Genomic DNA, 21,082 nt, shown 5'->3' on the forward strand with positions numbered 1-21,082 from the left:
AATTTAGAAACTACCTCCTATCTGTAGCTCATGAAGAGGAAGGAACCCCTTGCCTCGTGTGAATATTCAATCAGTGTATGTAAACTTCTGCTTTTAAATAATATGATTGGTAAATCCAGTCCATCTTCAGACTTTATGAAAACCACAGAGTATTTACAACTTGTGAGTTGAATATCTGTGCTATCTGAAAACCCACATTATTAATAGGATCCTGGCATGAGAGTCACTCTAAGATGTGCTTCATTGCTTTTAAAGGGTTAGCACTAGAATTGTGTATTTTGAAGGAAGTCATTGACATTGTTGTTACAATGTTGCTTCAATTAAGAAACGGTGGTCTTCGGTTTTCTTTCTAACACTGTTTTGTTCTCACAAAAGGTAGTCACAATTAGTCTGAATTGTTACTTTGAACCTTTGTAATGGGCACTTGCCAGTCCAGTGTTGTATCACATTCTTGACATCCTTTTCGTTTAAAAAACCCCAAGATTCACAGTATGTTTATCAAGATAACCTGTACTGTTGGATGATGGAGTCACGGGTGCTTGAGATTGGAAGTTGTTTCTGGGTGTCTCTCTGGCCCAAAGCAGGTCCAATTAGGCCAGGTTATGCAGTCCTTAATGAATTTTTAAATAAGCTGATCCAATTCCTGGATATATGATTGATATCCCAGAACAAAATATATAATTCAAGAAGAGCTACATTCAGTTTATAATTTAATGAACTAAATTGTGGGCTGGGTAATTGTTTGAAGGTTGTAACCAAAACAGAAATGATTCTGTTTCGGGATGGGACAGTGTTATTTATGGCAGTATTCGTGGATGGATAGCACTGAGACACACCTAGGATTCTTGGCTTTGGGAAAAATCTTTATTTTCTTTATTTATTTCCTATAATTTTCCACTTAAGGTGAACTTCACTCTTTCAATAGTGATAGCATTAGAAAGCTGTGGTACCCTGGATCCAGCAGGGACACTCGTGGGTTTGCAGTGTGAGAGCAGCACAAGCACAGTGCTGCTTCCATGGCATCACTCTCAGCAGCAGGTTATTGGGAGCTGAAGGGGCTTTCTGATCCAGACATGGTTTTATTTATGTTAATAACCCATAAATAGATTTAATGCACTGGTGATTAAAATTGTTTCGAGGGTAGCACACATTTTTAATGACTATAAGTTAGCCACACAGGGTGGTTTTGGTGATCAAAAATGCCTGTCTGGAGAGACAAAAAAATGTAATATCTTGAAACCTTTGCATAACCATAGAGATGTGAGACTCTCTCAAAGGGGGCTGACACTGGGGAAGAACAGCCTGGAACAGATCTTGCCTTAGTAATGTGTTCTTGTTTTAATTTTTTTCTTTTTTTTAATAGTCACAACCTTCTCCCAATGAAATTCTAAAGCAGATGGTTGTTCCTTTTTCTTTTTTTCTTTGCAGAGTCTACTTATAGCTGTCTTGTTAGAACATGGATATTTAATATTTATGCAGTATGTACATGTGCACTGCTACCATTTGCTGTCTACATTATTTTGGTCTTCCATCTTGCTTAACAAACAGTGTCTGGACTCTTTAGTTTTACAGTGTGGTTAATAGAGGTCTTTCTATCAAAAAAGCACATAATGCTTCTGCTGTTTTTTTCTTACTCCTGTGCCCCTTAAATGTCATCAAGTTTACAAAACTGGGGATATATGAACAAGTGAGTTATTCAGTTTTAAAGAAAATAGCTTGGAGCCTCTCTCGTATTTAACCCCTCTAACTAGGCTCAGAAGAAGTTTGAGCTGATTTAGTCCTCTGAGACAGAGCTTTGACAGAAGTGTGAAAATGCCACTTTGCTGTATTTCTTCACAGCTGAAGCAGCTTCTTTTCCCCAAGTAAAGAGAATTTTGTTGAACCAGCAGATCATTATTAGTGTAAGTTCTGCGGTACAAAACCTGTATTTGCTCTCTGTATCTTACAGATGCAAAATAAAGGATAATTTTGTCTCTCAGCCAACTTTATCTGCTGATTGACAGGAATTTGCTCTATGTTGCTGAAGAGTAGGGGAGGGAGAAGCCAATCCAGAAAAACCCAAATAAACCAAAACCTCCTACTCTTTCCTGGAGGTTTATTAGATGAACACGATCAAGAGCTGTGTATGACTGCAAAAACCACAATGATGATAAATGAGACACGTTGTTAAAAAGAAACCACTGATTATTGCCACGCACAGTGGATAAACTGATTTAAAAACTGATCTGGTAGGGAACTTTGTTTTCGCTGTAATTTGATACAGCCTCATGGGTTGTTGCTGTAGCTTATGGGTACCTCTGACCTTTTCCTTCTCTGCTTTTTAAATTATTATTTATGCAATATTTGTTTCTAAATGCAAGCTAAATCTTATTGCAGTATCGCAGTAATTTAGCTGAGTTCAGCAATAAAACTTTCTGACTTCATGTAGTCTTAACTATTCATGGAAATAGTAAAAAAGTCATGTTTATATATTCAGAGAAAAAGAAATGGCATTTAAATCTTGATTACATCTGTTTTTGTGTTTATTAAGCACTTACTTAAGCTACATTTTTAAAATGCTAGTTTGTACAAATGGATTGTCAGTAGTTCAGTCACAGGGTATGACTTTGTCCTCCTGGAGTACCAGGGAATCTATGAACTCCTAAACATCAATGTTCCCTTCTTCACTGGGGACCAGACCCTCATTCACCAGGTGTTCTGGCCAACAGGTCAGGTATATCTGACACTTGAGGATAGGTATTAGAAGTGTTGAGGGTACAAAATGGATGAGTTGCTGCTGGTACAGGGGAAAATGGGGAGTAGTGGGATGTAAAAGCTCTTTTTAATCTTGCTGTTAAGCCTTCTGATGATTTGAACAGCGTGGAATGGTGTTTAACTACTTAAAAAATACTTCCTTTTCTACCTGAGGATTGTTGCAATTTTTGGGCTGGTCCCTGGTGTGATTCCCTGGCAGCCTGAGGAGGGATGTTGGTGTGATGGAGCTGCTCTGGAGCTCCATCACAGCTACACCTCACACACAGACACCACTTTGCTCCACTTTGCACAGCTCAGCAGCTGGTGAGCACAAGGGGCTGGCAGCACCCAGGGTGTGTGCAGCCAGGCAGGTTTAGGGGTTCAGCCATGGCCTGGGGAACATCAGATTTTCTGTGGCTGTGCTTGAGGTGTGTTTGGGAGCGATGTGTCCCCTGGGTGTGAGTACCAAAGTGTTAGGCTGACAGCCTGGGCCATGCAGTTTATTCCCAGGCATTCCACCTGGGAAATCCATCACACACAAACAAGAGTCTGAGCTTCAGACTTGTTTTTCACTTAGATGTGGTTTTTATTTTATGTAGATACCATAAAGATAATACCGTTCACCAAGAATGTTCACTAAATAGGGAGCATTTTAGGGCATGTTTTGAAGCCAGCTGATCGCTCTTTAAAACATATTATGAAAGTTCTGATGTATTTTTGTTCTGCATGCTTGACTCAAAATTTGTTTTCTCTTTTCAGGCAGCTATAAATGGTGTTATACCACAAGAAAATGGTATTCTACAAAGGTAAGCACAGAGGTTTGGGGTAGTACATGCAGAGAATGATGCTGGGTAACGGTTACTTTTTTTTTCCTTCTTGAATCCTAAGAAGATGACATAATTCTCCTTTTAAAGCTGTTTTCTGGAGCCACAAATTCTATTCCTGGCAAAGCTGATTTAACATTCATTTTTTTCCCATACTGATAGAGGATTAGCTCAAACATCTATTCAAAATAATTAACTTTTATTTTGAATTCACTGGTGGTTGGTTCATTCTTTACAGAGGACTGGGTTGTCCTCTTTGTAAAGAGACAACTCTGGAGGGTTGTCTCTTTTCAAAGACTGGATGCTGGTATGCTTCTGGCTAAGTATTTCTTTTTCCTTATGCATTTTTAAAGGTATTGATATTACGTGCTTCCCTATTTCTGGCCAAAACCATGTGTACTTGTTTTGGTTTTTTTCTTTAATTGATTTACAGGCAGCAGAAACTGTGATAGATAAAGTAAGGTTGTTCCCTTCTAAAAGCAGTTTTACTGATTTTCTTTCAGCTTCTGAATTAAGTTTTGGCTTCCATACAGATGCTTGGATATCTTGAAGTCACAGAAATTTGATCTTCTAAGTGCTGATGAGGCAATTGAAAACAGCAGAACAGGAACTGAGCTACCTGAGAGAGACAGTAATACAATGTTTAAAAGTGTTTGTTCAGAAAAATACTTAATGTACTATTAAAAAAAAATGAATGATGAAAAAAGAGATGTAATATAGGCAAAGTGGTGTTTGACATCTCTGTCAATGCTGACTAAAGCTGTCATTCAATAGGGTCAGGTTTTGACTGAGGATAAAACTATTTGCTAAGTGAAGTTACTAAATATATATTTACTGTAAGGCCTGTTTAGTCCATGTGAGGTCAAGTCTGGGTTGTGTGGAGCACTCTTTCTGCATAAAAGTTGTGACCTCAAAGCATTTCTGTCCAAAATACCAGAATGTTTCATTGGGTAAAAGAAGTTGGGGAATTGTTAGAGTAGTTAATTCAATCATAAGGTGGTCCAGTTCCCACTTATATTTTTCTTTCACAGTAATTTATTAACTTTTAGAAATTATTAGATAGTCAAATGTGTTCCAAATGTGTATTTTTGTTACTTAGGTTTTGTCTTGTTTTGTATTTTTCCAGTAGAAGTGGTTTAAAGGGAGGCTGAGAAGATTTAGAAACCTGGTTTCCAGTGGTTTTCAGATAAGGCTTATTTTACTGATGTGGGGCTTTTAATGTTCTATTAGAGGTTCCTAGTCAGGTATGTAGCATGCCTTTTGTGGTGGAATCAAATAGAATTAGTACAACTGGACTTACAGTAAGTTCATTTATTGAACAGAAAAAAAAGTACACTTCATTTTATAATTCGGTTGCTTGTTTTGTAATCCAGTCATGAGAATTGGGGTATTCATTACTTCTTGGGTCTGCTAAGAGAATCTTTACTTAATTCATACTTGTCCACCCAATTGAAGCCAATAACATATCATTTGGTATTTTTACTTTTTTAAATCCTGAAAATTAGCCTGTTTCCCATATTCTTTAGGGCTCTGATGTGGGCCTTTGATTTTTGAGCCATAGGTCTGAGAGTGTGGGTCTTTGTAGCCGGGCATTCATCCTTCTGAGCATGCTGATGTGGGAAGAGAAGGAGCCCCTTGTTTTACAAGCATAACATGTTTTTCTGTTTCAAATGTGAAAGGCACAGTGATGGGATTTGCAATAGCTGAGTGCTGTTGCACTTCTGTTACATGCATGCCATCCACATTTGCGCTTTTTAAAGTTCAGACCTCCTCTAGGTGACAGATTTGACTTGCTCTGTGAAGCATTTCCCCTGAGAATCTCATGGTATCTTTGAGAATGGAAGCAATTTTTTCAAATAGGTTCTGATAAAGAATGAAAATGAGATAAGTTGTGTCTCAGCATTTCTGAAATCCACCATGAGATCCTGTAACTGCCCAGCATCTTCCTGGTAAGAACATCTAAAAGGCAACACCCTAGGCTGATGAAGATGAAGGTTCTTGCCTTCCAAATTTGATTTCTGTACTTCATAGGATTTTGGGGATTTTTTTCTGTCTCTGGAAAAATATTCCTGAACTGTCATATTTAGTTACACTTGTTTCCAATCCCAGTTACATGCTTCCTGTGGAGAGTCTCACTGAGGAAGTTGAAGTGCTTCTGGGTAGTGAGGGTTTTCCAGTTTATTCTGACCTGTAACGCTTAGGGTGTCCTTGAGTCAGGTATGCACACATCCTTGTATGAACCTCCAGGAGCCTTGCAGGATTTTGAGCTTGAAGGCAAGCTAGAATTCAGCATTGCATTACTGTTGTACTTCTAGGTTGTTGTTTTTTTTTTTTTTTTAAACACATACTTCATTATCTTAATTTATTTACCTGAAATGTATATCTTATTTTCATATCTGACTTGTTTTTCACAAATTTGATGTGGGAAAATACCTATCTGCGTGCAGAATTTTGAGCTGTATTTCTTATTCTCATTTCCACTGGATACTAGCCCAGGGATGTAGAAAGCTGGTCGTTGCCATGGTGCCAATTTTTATATGGTCACAACACTCCTGGAACGGGAAATAATCCTCCTCAAGATGATTCTGGTATTAATTACATAGTGGATTTTAAATGCTTGTTTGTCACCAATGCTGATCTCCTATAGCACTCCCGAGCCCTGAAATGTTAAAATTGCTAATGCAGAAGTTACTTTTTCATTTCCAATGAGCAGTGCTCTCAGATGTGACAGCAATAATTCAAGAGGTGTGTGCTGGACTGTAGTAAGTGAATAATCCTGTCATTTTGCTTTCCTAACTTCTGGTTAGACACATCCCAAGCTGTTCTGTTTAAATCATCTTACTCGCCTGTCTTTCAGTGAGTACGGTGTCGAGACTTTGCATGGACCAGCGTATGGCCCCGCCAGTCACTCTGCTGCAGCTTCTTCAGCTCCCTCCTCCTCCTCAGCATTTCGCCACGTAGTGCCATCTAGACAAATAGTGGAAAGACAACCTCGAATGCTTGACTTCAGGGTTGAGTACAGAGACAGAAATGTGGACGTAGTACTTGAAGACAGCTCCACAGTTGGTAAGGATTTGTAAAAATGAAACGAAAGCTGCTGTTGTGAAGCCGTTAAAGCCAAACTTAAAAAGAATCTTTGTACATTCAACCCCAAAAATCCAAGTCCTAATGCAAAGCAGAACAAAACCCCTCAAAAAGAAAAGCTTCCACAGCTACTAACCATTTTCAAATCTCTTTGCAGCTTTAAAAAAGCAAAATTTCACTAATCCATTGTAAAGGTTAGTGATCTATCAAATATTTATTCTGAAATCTAGTTTTCTTATGAACTTGCTTCAGAAACAAAATGGAGATCAATGATTAAGTTGAGGCATGAAAATGTAATTTGGGCTAGGATTAGTGTAGATGCAAGCTATTTATAAGCGGATGATCTTGGCATTTCCTCTTTGAATCTGTATGGCATCTCTCTCTGCACAGGATTAGTGACGAGATTAGAGGAATTCTTCCTGGTATGAAGAACATGATTACATTCTTCTTAGCCCAATTTTTATTTGACTCTTTCATTCAAATTATGATTAATTCTATAATTTTTATTGTCTTTATCCTAAAATTGATGCATTTTGAAGCAGTATGTTAGAAGTACGCTATTGCTAGTGCTGCAGAGCATGTTATTTTTTTACATTCCCCAAACTGGGAATTCATTTACTTCTGCTAAGGAAGAAAAGTATTTTCATTTTCTTATTTTTAATGAAGAGCTTATACAGATCCAAACAAGGAGCTACGTGAAGAAATAGTTGATGAAAGCAATTTTCCGTGCTGCAGCCTTTTGTCCGGGGTGAAATTTGGAAATTGAAACTTTTGCTCCTCACTTGTCTTTTCAGCAATGGATTTGGTGTTGGCTGGCGCCACCTAGCGGCGGTTGGTTTGAGTTATTGATGGGTGTTCCACGTTTTCCTTTGGGCTCAGTGACATCCATGGAAATGAGATCTCAGAATCTGATCAGATCACAATTTCGCAGCTGTACCGCTTTGGTTTTTCTTTTCTTATTGTTAGCAGCTGACTTTTGCCTGAGAGCTGTAGAGGGGCAGAAGGCAGTTCGTGTAGAACTTCTGTCTGTATCTTGGGATATAAACATGGAGGGCAGCGTTGTGTTTAAAGTCCTGGGAGAAGTGAGCAAGGCAAATTTAAAACTTCAGCTCTGGACTTGAGAAAAGAATGTTTTTTGCCTTTTCGGGGATCTGCTTGGCAGGATCCCATGAGAGGCTGCCCAGGAGGGCACAGGGGCCCAAGAGAGCTGGTAGATCTTCAAGGACAACTTCTTCAAAGCACATGAACAGTTCCTTTCGACGTGCAAGAGGAGCAAGCCTGGCAGAAGGCCAGCACAGAAGAAAAAAGCATTTCTGACTGAGCTAAGTTCAAAAACAAAATACCCAGAGATGGAAAGTAGTGCTGGGTCCCAGCAGGAGCACGGAGATGTGCAGGTTTGGAGTTAGGAAGACCAAAGCTCAGGTGAAAGTGAAACCTCTGAGTGGTTAGAAGGGTTTCTGTAAGTACATTAGCATCAAAAGAAAAAGGGTAAGGCAAGTGTGAACCTGTGTTCAGTGGTGATTGGCCTGTGGGAAGATTATGGAGTAAATATTTCTGGAAGCACTTTTTGAACACTAGAGAGAAAAGGAGGGGATTTGCAACAGCCAGCATGGATTTACTAAAGGCAAATTGTACCGAATCAGTCAGCATTATTTGCCTTTTTACGATTTGATGACTGGCTCAGTAGACAAGGAGAGAGCATTCACTGTGGCTTTAGTAAGGTCTTTGATGTACTCTACTGTTATATTTATCTAGTCATAATGTTAAGATAAAAACTGGATAAAAAACTGATGAAAATTAATCTGCTCAGAGAAAGTGGCTGATATTCTGGAGAGCAGAGCTGCTGTTCAGCAGGTCCTGGACACCCTGGAGAAATGGGCTGACAGGAGCCTCCTGGAGTTCCAAGAAAGTAAAGCTGAAGTCCTGTACCTGGCATAGGATAACTCCATGTTATCCCCACCTGGCTGAAGGCTGATGGGCTAGAAAACAATCTAATAAAAGGGTTCTTGGGTGCTTCAGCAATGAAGTCTTGCAGTGAAGATGACCTACCATATCCTAGGCTTTGCTGGCGAGAGTGTAGCTGGTGGATCCCAGGAAAGAATTATTTCCTTCTATTCAGCACTTGCCAGACTGCTTTGGGAGCACTCTGGTGGGTTTTGAGGTGCCCACTACAAGAAATACATTGACATCCTGCAGTGAGTCTGGTCAGGGGTCTGGAGCTCTGGGTTGACAGGAGGAGAGGCACAGAGAAGAGGATTTGAGCCTGGGGAGGAAAGGGGAGAAAGGTGCAGACCTGGCTTCTGTCTGCAGCTGCCTGCTGGAGGACACGGAGAAGATGGAGCCAAGCTTGTCTTGGAGGTGCATGAGAATGGGAGGCAATAGACACAACATCAAAAATCCACTTTAAATGAAAGAATTTTTTTCTTTTTTTTTTTTGCAAGGGTGGTGAAGTACTGAAACAGGTTGGCCAGAAAAGTTGTCAAACTTGCATCTTGAAGTGTCAAGAGTCAGCTGGACAAGTAATTGACTAAACTGGTTTAATTAGACCTTTGAGTTGGGCTTGGGCCACATGAGCTCCAGAGGTACTTTCTAGCCTGAATTATTTTATGACTGTAGTAACTGCAGGAGCAGAAGAGCGTCAAAATGTACAAAACCTTGAAAAAGCTGTCAGAGCAGTCAGTTGTATGAACATTCCAGTTCTTTAGGTCTGCACTGATGATAATGAAATTTGGTATCAGAAATATGCACCCTCTTTGTTGCTGGCAAAGTCTGGTGCTCCAGATAGCACACAGCTGCAAATGTGTGTGTCTAGTATACATGGAATGTAGAATTACCAATATATATGTCCAAATCATCAAATCCTCGTGTGATTCTTCAATCATTTATGCTTTGTGATTATTTTTTTAAGCTTCATTTGTCCTTTATACTGTTTGAAGGGTATGTTACAAGGGTAACTAGACTAAAAATCCTTCTCATAGTAAATTTTCCCTTGCTCTTGTTTTTTAAGTGCAACTCACTGCTGTTTGAAATAAAGCAGTAAATATGTGTATTTTATATATTTCCTTTGTTTTTCTCTCTAGGAGATATCAAACATATTCTAGAAAATGAACTTCAGATTCCTGCATCTAAAATGCTGTTAAAAGGGTGGAAGACTGGAGATGTAGATGATAGTGTAAGTTTTCACTGTGTTTTCAGTTAACTGAACTCAGTTTCAAACTGAGCATCTGTGGGTGGGGAACACAATGCAAGAATTATTAGTTTCAAACAGTGTCAAATATCTTGGGTGGCACACAAAGAACTCTTAATCTAAAACATTGCAAAATGAAATCAGGACAAATCAGTTTGTGTTTGGTTTGTATATAATGTGGCCCACCTACAAAAATGATGTTTTGAAGTAGCAGGAAGTGTATTGAAGCAAAATATTTGGTGATACTGTAAATACATACCTATAATTAAAAAAAAAAAAAAAAAGGTCAGAATTGGTGAATGTTTTATATTTATAATGATTTTTCTCCCCTCAGACTGTTTTAAAAAGTCTACACTTGCCAAAAAATAATAGTCTTTATGTTCTAACACCTGACCTGCCTCCTCCTTCTTCAAGTCATTCTGGGTAAGTCTTTTGGCCATAAATTCTATTTGCATGGTTTGGGGATTTTTTGTGGTTTTTATGAAGCCACGTGTGTATTTGCAGGAATCTGCAGTCAGTAAGTACAGAGTGTTTTCGCTGCACTCGTGACTGTTGAGATGAACTAACTCATTGAAAAGAAGCTTCTTGGGGCTTTTAAAACTTTGGTTTTAAATTTAATTTAGGTACATACAGAACCCCTTAGGTACTTTTTACATCTCTCAGATGTGATTATTTTAATTTAACAGAAATCTAGTACCTGGGGGAACAAGAGCTGGCCTTGCATAAGTTGCTGCTTTATGTTGGTCGAATTAATGTATCTTATAAATCTGTATAAATCATTCTCATCAGAGTTTTCTTTGTGAAATATTTGTTATGTTATTTTATCTTGTACTTTTAAAATGTATTTAGATAGGCTGAATAGTTAATTTCCTTTAATTGAGCAGGATATCTTTTATTACTGATTTGAATACTCAAGAAGTAAGCAGTGAGTGTTCGTATGTCACAGAACCATCAAAGCTGGAAGAGATGATCTAGTTCAATCCACCATGATCACCCCTGAAACACCCCAGTGCCACATCCAGACCTCTGCTGAACGCTTCCCGACTCCACCACATCCCTGGGCAACTTAATCCAATGATTCAACACTCTTTCAGGGAAAGAGATTTTTCTGATACCTCATCTGAACTTGCTGCAGTACAATTTAAGGCCTTTTCCTCTCATCCTTCCGCTTGAGACCTGGCAGTGGAGACAGGCCCCCAGCTGGCTCCCACCTCCTCATGGGAGTTTTGGGAGTGAGGAGATCCTCCCTGGGCTAAAGGGTTTCTCCAGGCTGAACGCCCTCACTCGCTGCTCCCAGGACCTTCCCTCCAGAGCCTTCCCCAGCTCCCTTCCCTTCTTGGGACCTGCTCCGGCCCCTTGTTGTCCTTCCAGAGCCGGACGCAGCTCGAGGTGTGGCCTCAGCGGTGCCGAGGACGGGGACGGGCGCTGCCCTGGTACCGTGCAGGTGCCTCACGGCCCGCCATCAGCGCCGCCAGGCCTCTCCCCGTCGTCAGGGAATATTGCCAAGGTTTGAAAATGCAACGATGTTACGTGGAAAATACTCTTTAAAAAAACGAATTGGCAGTTCGTTTGGTTCGTGGCCTTCCCTTTCCCGAAGGCGGCCCTGGCTGTGCTCTTTGCCGGGGAAATGGGGATTCGGCTCGGGAGCCGCTAGAGGGTGCGCGGGAATTGGGCCTGAGACTGGAGCTGCTCCAGGGCAGCGCAGGGATGCGCTTGGAATTGGGCAAAATGCACGGATTTCAGCCGGTGTGGAGAGAGGGTTGGCTTTCTGCCCTCAGGGGTGATAGGAGAATATTCTGCAAGTGCAGGTGTTCTGCTGGTGAGAGGAAATCGCTGAGAGTCAATAGAAATTAGTAACTTGCCTTCCTAATGACTGAGAGTACTTTGTGCAGGTTAGCATGTAGTCTGTGGAGGAAACAAGAATGCTGATATGAAGTATAAAAGTAATAATGGTAAAAAAAGGAGCATTAAGAGAGGTAACAGTGGCGCTGGAACAGAGGGTGGTGTACATGAACTGTATGTGCAAAGAGGAGCTGTATTTGTGTGAGGACAATAAGCCATTGTACCTCGGCAGCTATTTGAAGAACGCTGCTGTTAATTGTTTCATTTCCAATTTCAAAATTTTCTAGCCAGGTATTGCTGTATGTTGTAGTTTGAATGTTATGATTCTGGAGAGAAAACCGGAGTCTGAGGAGGGTTGTTTATTGCAACTGCTGTAAAGTATATAACAACAAACTGTTTAAAATCGGTTCTTAGCCTTTTTTATTGGATTAATAGTTTTAAAGAACTTTGCTTGATAGTAAAATCAAAGTAGTTGTTACCTTTTATAGTTTATATTTGTTTCATAGTGGAGATTAGTTCTGGATATTTTTAAGATGAAAGTTGGTAGCTTTGGGACAGCAAATGATGACTAATTAGTGGCTATTTAAACACGGATAATTTGAAGGCTAGATCATCTCCCTGAAGTCATAAATTCTAGATGAAAGGGGAGGCTTGCCTCCAATTAAAGCATCAATGCAGATCAAAACACATCTAATTGAAGCAATGTACCAAACCCAGTTACACTGTTTACTGCCTACTGTTAGGTCAGTTATTATTCAGATTAGTTTGTTACCCACAATTTTTAAAAGCGTCGTGCTCACATCTATTATTAATGGATGTTGACGAACTTTGCCTCTTACACTGGGGGTTCATCTGTTGTTTTCTTCAAATACCTTCTGTTTTGAACTAGAGATAAATAGTCGTGATTTGAATATCTCCAGAAAGTGATATTTGAAAAGCCTGAGAGTCCAGTATGTGATATTTTATCTATATGCCCTTCTTAAAAGGAACAGTCTGGCCTCAGCTCTATGAGCTCCAATTTTTGTCTGTTCTTTATAATGAGGCAGAACAGTGTCTGAAGCATCCCTTTCCCACATATTGATATGAAGGCATTGAAGTTTATTGTGACAGACTGAATGGGCTTAACCCAGAACTGACTTAAAACCAGCATCTAAATGTAATGGCAAAGCGATCCTGCCGCTTAAACAAACAAAAATCTCCTAGGGTATCTTTGCTCATCAGTGGCCTACCTTAAAGCTTTTATAGGTAATAGAAACCCAGTGAATTACTACTGCATGCTAGTAAATTGAGGTGGAAAGATTAAATTTAAATGTCAAATACCAGCTGTGTGGTTCCACCCTGCAACCACAATTTCAGCTGGCAAAGCCATACTTATCCGTGCACGATATCCAGAACAATAACCACGTGTTCTGTGAGCTGAATAATGAAATCTGTTTTCTAGTGAATTCCTGCCTTGTCGCAGCAGCTGCAGCAAATCACCCTTCTCCTTCCATGCTTCCCATCATCTCACCTATCTCTGATGCTGCCTCCAGCTGTGTATTTTGCAGCACATCTGTAATATTTTTCCCCATGCACAAGAGTATCAGCCTGCCCTGCATCTGTTCTCCAGCTCGCAGTCAGGCAGTGTCAAAGGAAGGGAGAAATCACGTCCTGTGGATAGTTTTGGGATCACTGGTCAGAGGTCACCTGGATGAGTATAAAATATTGCACTTTTAATGCTGCCTTTTACTGACCTGGGTGGTAATTTGGATCCCCTTCCTTCTGGCTGTTGATTTCTACCTGATCTTTGAGACCTTTCTAACCCTATGAGACCTCCTTAGAACCAGTGACGATGCTCAAAAGTTACCAGATGGGAGCAGAAGTTACCAGGTGGGTGAAGAACACGATATCCCTTGGAAAGCAATCTTGAGAGGAAAGATGCCAAAGAATGTCCATCATTAAATATCCATGAGGGTAGATCCCTTGTACCAGCTTCATCAGATTAATCACTTCCTCAGCGTGCAATTCCTTCCCTTTGTTGACTTGGATGCTTCTTGAAGGCTGACAATATTGAGTTCAGGGAGTAGGTTTAGGAGAATGCAAGAGGGAAGCATGGAAAGTGTGAGTCTGGCCATGGAGCTGGATCATCCAGATCGTCTCCCCTTTCTATCCTGTCTCTTCCGGGAGATGCTTTTTATAATTTTTTTGTTGCTGTTGTCATTATAATGGATATAATGTATTTTATACTCTTTTGCTAAATAGCTGAAGGTCGAAGTTAGTTTATTATACTTGATGAATCGCTGGAAAGTTGAAAAGCATTCAACACCCAGGTGCATACCTGGAGTGGAGTTTATTAGAAATAATGCAATTTTGCTAAGTGATTGTAGCTTGTTTAACAAGTGTAATCATATGTGTGGGTAAGAAATAACCCACAGATCCCATTTTTCAAGCAGTAGGTCCATATATTGCTGAATGCCTCTGCTTTAGCTCATTACAGAGCTATGGTGTCTTGTTCGTTCTCAACTGTAGCAGAGTGTTAATTAAGAACGATGTAACCTGCAACTCCAATTATTAGTCCTGTCTGTTGAGCTGGACAGGAGCAGTGCCTTGCTTTAGTTACTTTGAAAGCTTCCATAAGAATGGTAAGATTAATGTTTTATTTTCACATCTGTTCATGGGACAGTTTAAAAATCCTGAAGTTTAAAATGCAATAGAATGTAAACAAAAGGGCTTCTGCTCATTTACATGTTAGCCAGATTTGCTAACTGATTGCTGTTTGAACCTAATCTACCACCTCCTGCTGCATTAGCTACAACAAACATTACATTTACATACTGATTTCTTATTTTGTTTTAATGTAAATAATCTGTAATTACAGTAAATTTGGACTTCTGTTGACATGAGCTTGTATAAATCTGTACGTTTAAAATGGAAATGTTAATTGCCTTGTGTCATACCTGTTTATATAAAAATCAGAGGTTTTGGGGGAAATATCTGTGACTGAGAAAGATATTGCATAGTGGGAAACACTGAGTGTATTTCATAAAAACTATAATGAGAAGGAGCATTTATATGTCATTGATTAAGGATTTACTTTTGGTGTCAAATTCTAAGATATTACTAAAATTTTAAAGAAAAATGCTGTTGAAAAGCAAAGTATCACATAAAAATTCACAGCATTAATGCCATCACTTAACAGCAGATAGAACCAATCTGTTTTGTATATCCTGATCTCTTGCTAGAACTGGTCAGAGCAGTGACCGTGGTCAGGTCTATTTTCTTTTGTCTCTTTTTGAACTTCTTTTTTGGGTGTAGACAGAGTACTTCAAATGGAGGGTTGGTGCCCCAAAATACAGGTTCCCTTCCCTCTTGTGCTGCACAGCAAGTGCAGAATCATTCAGCTGAGGTAAAAAGGTTTGTAATGGCAGTGTATCCCCTATCAGCAAATGCTTTTGAAAGCTGGGGTTTGCAGTAGGGGAAAAATGTTCTAGTAAGAGTGGCCTACTTTAGTCCTTTTTCTAGAATTTCGTTTTCTTCTCCCACTAATTAATTTTCAGATTAATTGAATTCTCTTAGCACTGGTAGCAACAAAGAAAAAGAAGGAAAAAAAAAAAATCTGTCTTGTCTTTAATGGGACCTAAAGTTTGACCCTGATTTTTTTTCCCCGTTTAATATATCTATTTTATTTGGTAGTCAAATTAGTATACTACAAAGTTATTGTAGTCAACTAAACATCTGTAGGAAAATTAAACAGCTGCAAACACTGAATCCAATATTTTAGAGATGTGCATTGTATTCGAACTCAGCCTTCTCAATAGACTTATGTGGACCTAAAAATAAATAAAAATAAGCTTCAGCTTAGTGTCAGTGAGAAGCTTCCTTTAAATACATTTTTCTTGTAAAATTTATCATTGCCTTAATGGCTGAAATACAATGTTTGTATTTGTGGGCACCAGTGCTGGCATCAGTGGCCCAACAGATGTGCCATCAATTCCTCCTCCCTTTGATTCTCTAGTGGACACTGTCCAAGCTTCACACCTGTCAGACCATGTGAGATTGTCATGTAGGAGCTCCAAGGACTGGAGCAGTTGACTATATTTGCTAACACTTTCAAACCTAGTTTTTCCTCAGTTTTTTTCTGGTTGTTTTGGTTTTTTTTTTTAGCTGGCTTAATTTTCAGCCTCTTTTTTCGCTCTGTCTGTCAATGAATATGTGCTGAGAATTTGCTTGTTAACAACATGCAGCTTGTGTTGCTTAGAAATCCCAAAACCAGAGGTGTCAAATTTGTTAGTTCAAAAATTAAAGCTTTTAATTTTTAGGCACTTCATTTAAATTTGTTTGAAGAGTATTTTTTTCCTTTCCAAAATACTTCCTGCTCTCACAAGTGGAAAACTTTTCCTATGAGCTTTCTATTAGCAAGCTGTATTTTGAGTTGTACTGAAGTGTGTGGATCATGCAGAACTGGAGAGACTGAGGGTTTGATCAGACTGGCCTGTTTCCTTCTATGTTTACATCAATTACAGAATGAAAACATGAGTCATGTTATCAGTTAGCATCTACAGATTTTCAGATAGAGTCAAAATTAGCTATAACAGAATGCTGTGAGTCTGTATGGGATCCAGAGCCATTCACATATGCTGTAATTAATGTTTTCAGAGCAATTAAATATGTCATTTGCCTCCAGTATTTGCTGAAAACAAATAAAAAGTCAGAATCTGAAAAAGCACAGCGGGATATTTTAGTTGCTACTGAACATTTGCCAGTAGAAAATATGGTTATGGGGATGCAAAACTTAGTAACAATCAAATTAGAATTACCTTTGAAAATAGGCATACAGCTTTTCAGGACTCCTCTTTTTATTTTTTCCCCTCTTTTGAAGGAATGTTTAATACTTAAAAAAAAATAGGCCTTTTGTAGAAAACCTTTTGAAAGGGTGGAAAACTATATATTATAGTACATGCATCAATGACTCCAGTTACATTTGTAGTGTCTCTCATGCTTAGCATTGACAATGAGTTACATTTTTTTCATATTGGAAAACCATAAAAGACAAGAAATAGCACTTCATGGTTTTGTTTTGTGGTATGTGATTATTGAGATGTCACAGGAGTCAGATTAGGTTTCCAAGTGAAGATATTTTTGTAAGGTAAATTTCCCTGAGATATTCAAGCAAATTGTGTCTCTCTTGCTAAAGCATCCAGTGTGTATTGTATGAGTTCCTTCCCATCTGAGCAGCAAAACAGCAGATTAGTAATTCCAGAAGGAGTTAAAACTAGCAAATCAGGTATCAAATGATGTAGGAGTCTTTCTTGTCTTCCTGTATGGTAAGATACAGCTGTGCTGATCAGCATTCAGAATTTGTCCTTTACTGCTAAGAGGAATGGCATGTTGAACTGTCACAGAATAGTGAAAAAGTGAGGGAAAAAAACCAGTCTGTCATTCTTTTAAGTGTATGTGATAAAAAAAAAAGAACTGAATAGGCCCAATTAAATTAAATATGCCACTAAACAAGTCAAATCTGCATAAATATTGTTTAGAAACCCAAGCTGTGGTGCAGTGTTGCTGCAGGTTTGTAGCATGTGTAAGATTGCACGCAGCCAGAATTGCCATGTCTGTAACAGAAGTCCTGCCTTCTACTTTGAAAAGCAGATAGCTGCATAATTTTGTACCTAATTAAGCAGTCAGGATGTCTTTTTAATATCCAGATGTTTTAGTACCAGGAAAATCAGAAAGAAGATATAGTTGGCCTTTTTAAAGTGTATCTTAAGATTTTTTTAAAATTTTTTTTTCTTTTTATTTTATTAAAACCTCTGTAATGTTCATTTTAAACAATGTGAGCGGAACTAACTTTTCTAAATGTTCAATACCCACACGAGAAACTTTGCTGTGGTTACTTTTCCAGTTCTAATCAGCTGGGTTTATGTGCTTTAAATGAAACTAAGCAGAAGAATTTCCATTTGGTTTCTGCTTCAGGTAACCCTAGAGAAGCAAGAGCATGCTTTGCCTTGTTCTACTTACCATCAGCTCTTAATGTGCATCATAGCTTGATATTTGGTCTGGCCATCAATATGCTGACAAGCCCGTTATTAATGGCATTAGGAGTGCTAAACGCGCCCGATGTTTGTGAAGATAATGGGACTCTCTCCATTTTGAACATACTTAACATTAGAAGAGCTTTAAAGGCTGCAGTCACCTTATTAAGGAAGGAGTTCAGGAATGGCCTTTGGTCATTCTCAGCATGCTTCCTTGCATTTAAGAGTGAAAAGAGAGATGATAATGTTGTGCCTGGACTTGTCCATGTAGAGTTTAGGATACCCTGGGGTTTTTGCATCTGACTGTAAAACAAGCTATAACATGCTTATCCCTGATTTTCCCTGTTTTTCTTTCCACCATTTCAGGGCCCTGCAGGAGTCATTAAATCAAAACTTCATGCTGATTGTCACCCATCGAGAAGTCCAGCGGGAGTACAACCTCAACTTCTCAGGAAGCAGTACCATTCAGGAGGTGAGTGCTGTTTCACAGCTGAAGAATAAATGTAGCTCATTATAGCTAATGCCAGCTCTCTTACGGGGGGTTTGCATAGTCCCAATAGCTGTTCCTGTATTTTATTGATCTTTTTTATTTTAATCAACTGGATCATCAAGATTTGCTGTAATTTGATTAAAGAATTCAGATAGAAAAAGGTGATCTGTTAAATTGTACAGAAAGGATGTTTCTTTTTGTACTGTAGTACAGTACAAGATACACAAACAGCGTTTATTGAGTTATTCAAATTGCATTTTACTTGAAGCCCCTTGAAGCTCCCTCTGTCTTTCCTTGTTTTAACCAGCTCCATCTCCATTTTGTAGGCACCTCAACCGTTGTGCAGGTTGCTGTTGGAGTGCTGTAATTCTTCCTGGCCTGGTGGCCAAAGGGTTTTGTGTGTAATGGACGTCGCTGCCGTTCTGTGCAATGGCCAGCAAGGGGTGATATTGGAGAGAACTTTGGCAGAATTAAGTCCTGAAGGAACAACTATCTCTGTTGTGACTCTGGACTCTCTGAATTCAGAATAAGCAGTCCATTGCATATTTTTAAAACTCCTTTCCAAGCTCAAAGGTTATTGTCTAGTGCTCCATGGTATATCTAATGCCAGATGTTGTGGGTGTTATTTTCCATATAACCCACTGCCTTCTGGAAACTTGACAAACAACCTAGAAATGTGAATCTTCAGAATTCACATTACAAAATATTAAGATTAAATGTTTGCTTTTCAAATTAAATGTATGTTTGCTATTATTGGTCTGACACTTCTCGCAGTCTTTTAGGGTTGAACAGATTTTATTGAAGTTTTTCGTGTCACACTCTGGCATGGTAGAGAGAATTAATTTAAGTTCTGTAATATTAGCTAAGGGAGTAGTATCTTACACAACAATGAAAAACTAACTGTTTTCATTTTGAATCCTGTTATTCTTAAGATCTAAATTCTGATCTTTTCCCCATGAGACAATCTGTTTTTCACTTCTTAATGTTTAGATCTATTATAGTAAGTTCAGTTTTGCTTTTTGTGGTTATAGAAATAAACAAACATACTTGAATCAGTTTCACTTTTGGGGGCCTGAGCTTTGACTCTAGAATTATAAAAAATTTGAACGTTTATGGAAATAAACCATCCAAATATGTGGTTTTAATTTTAAAAAGGTGAGTTTCTAGAAGAAAACACAGACGCATGTATTGTCTGTTTGGTTTTTATCAATGCTGAATCATTTATTTCTTTGCTGGTGGGTCTTACCTGGCTTAAAGGAACCAGAAATCTGTGACAGGGGGATCTGGCTGCCTTTCTGAAGTTTTCTTGTTTGTTGGTAATGGCAGGTTACACTCATCAGGTTGCCGTATGAACTCAACATAATTTAAAAGTTAATTACGATTTTTCCCTCAAACAACCAAAATAAAACCCCAACCACCGCGTAACCAGCATGAGCAAAAAACCTTTCTTTGCCTTTCTTGTGTCTGAGTGTATAAAATTGTGAAGACCAATTTAGGGGCTAAAATGAAGCCAGCTCTCTGGCCCTTGTTGTGCAGCTGATGCTGAACAGGTGAACGTGTCTGTCTGTGCAAAGGCTCCTGGAAATCCCTGGGGATTTGGCTGAGGTAAAAGGGTTGGCGAACATTTGTCTAATTATAGAAAACAAGCACTGTTTTGAATGTTAACTCCCTAATGGCTTCTTAATTTAATTTTTTTTCCCCCTTTTAGTATAGAGTAATCATTGTAACAAATCTAGGCAGTCCTTGTGATTTGGAGGAATCGGTGGTATCGTTCCTCGTCTCCTTTGCCTCTGTCCTCTCCAGGGACTGTTAGATTTTTTTTTTTCTCTTCGCTCTCTTGTTCACACTTCAACAAATTAATAGTTTACTTTCCTCCTGGTGTATTTTTGTAACGGTGGAGAGGCTCAGTGATGCAGTTGCCAGCCACAAGAGGGCAGGAAGGACTATTCAATTATTACCTAAAAATGCCGCTCAGTGTTTTCAAATTAGCTTCTGGTATATTAACAAAAAGGACTATAATGGCCAAGTTATTGTTTGATTTACAGATAATTGGCATATTGCAGGGAGGAGACTTAATTTCACCCTTTTAAATTAAACAGGGAGATTTAAAAAGACATAAAATATTCATTAATGTTCAGTGATTATAAAGCAGTGGCATATATTTATTCTACCTTTATTACTGTTTCGATGGGAAAATACAGCAAATATTTCAGAAATCGACTTGGCCATACTGACAAGTTGAAATGTTTAAGCAGTGTTAATGCAATCTACTCACACGCCATATCCTATGCAGAAAGATTCAAAATGACTACATCAATTATTAAAAGAAATATTTAAGATTCTAGGAATGTTCTACTTCTTGCCACAGTTGGGTGCAACTGTCTCTCAAGGGCTGCTGGCTCAGTGTGTTGTTTTTATTAGTACTGTGAATTTTAAGGAATAGATATTTTTTCCAAGGGCCTCAAAAACCCCCCAAACTCGCACCAAAAACTCAACCCCACCACCCTCCCAGAAGGTAGAAATGTTTTGCAATTTGTTAAATGCAAAATCCAGTGAGCTCACAACTGTGCTTTCCTAGACTACTATTGCTGCAGTTCTCTGGGTTTTTTTTATTGTTTCAAATGCATATTTAGTAGTAAATGATATTTGGATGAATTGTTTTTTCGAAGAAATCGTGGTGTTTAATGGGGAAACCATGTGACAGAAATTATCTGAGAGAAGCCTGATGCTTTAGTGCTCACGTCTGCTTCCAAAATTTATTGCTTATTATTTAATAGTTGAATTTTAGATTATATTGAAAATGCCTGTGGTTTTTTTTTAACATTCTTTATCAAAATAGCTAACTCTTTACGTATTAAGATCTGATTTCTCATTTTAAGAAATACAAGTTACATTCAGTTATATTGTTTTG

At 38.7% G+C, this 21,082-nt stretch overlaps 1 protein-coding gene across 4 annotated transcripts in view; it reads left to right on the plus strand.

The window, feature by feature from the left end:
- FAF1 (Fas associated factor 1) overlaps positions 1-21,082 on the plus strand; it is a 155,200-nt gene that overhangs the window by 33,513 nt on the left and 100,605 nt on the right. For all 4 annotated transcript variants that reach the window (XM_040072650.2, XM_040072651.2, XM_040072654.2 and 1 more), the window contains 5 exons: positions 3,493-3,539; positions 6,415-6,623; positions 9,722-9,813; positions 10,163-10,251; positions 18,048-18,153. In XM_040072650.2, coding sequence (XP_039928584.1) covers positions 3,493-3,539; positions 6,415-6,623; positions 9,722-9,813; positions 10,163-10,251; positions 18,048-18,153 — 543 coding nt within the window. The remainder of the gene's footprint in view (positions 1-3,492; positions 3,540-6,414; positions 6,624-9,721; positions 9,814-10,162; positions 10,252-18,047; positions 18,154-21,082) is intronic.

The sequence above is a fragment of the Hirundo rustica genome, chromosome 9 (genome assembly GCF_015227805.2).
Source record: "Hirundo rustica isolate bHirRus1 chromosome 9, bHirRus1.pri.v3, whole genome shotgun sequence".
NCBI lineage: Eukaryota > Metazoa > Chordata > Aves > Passeriformes > Hirundinidae > Hirundo > Hirundo rustica.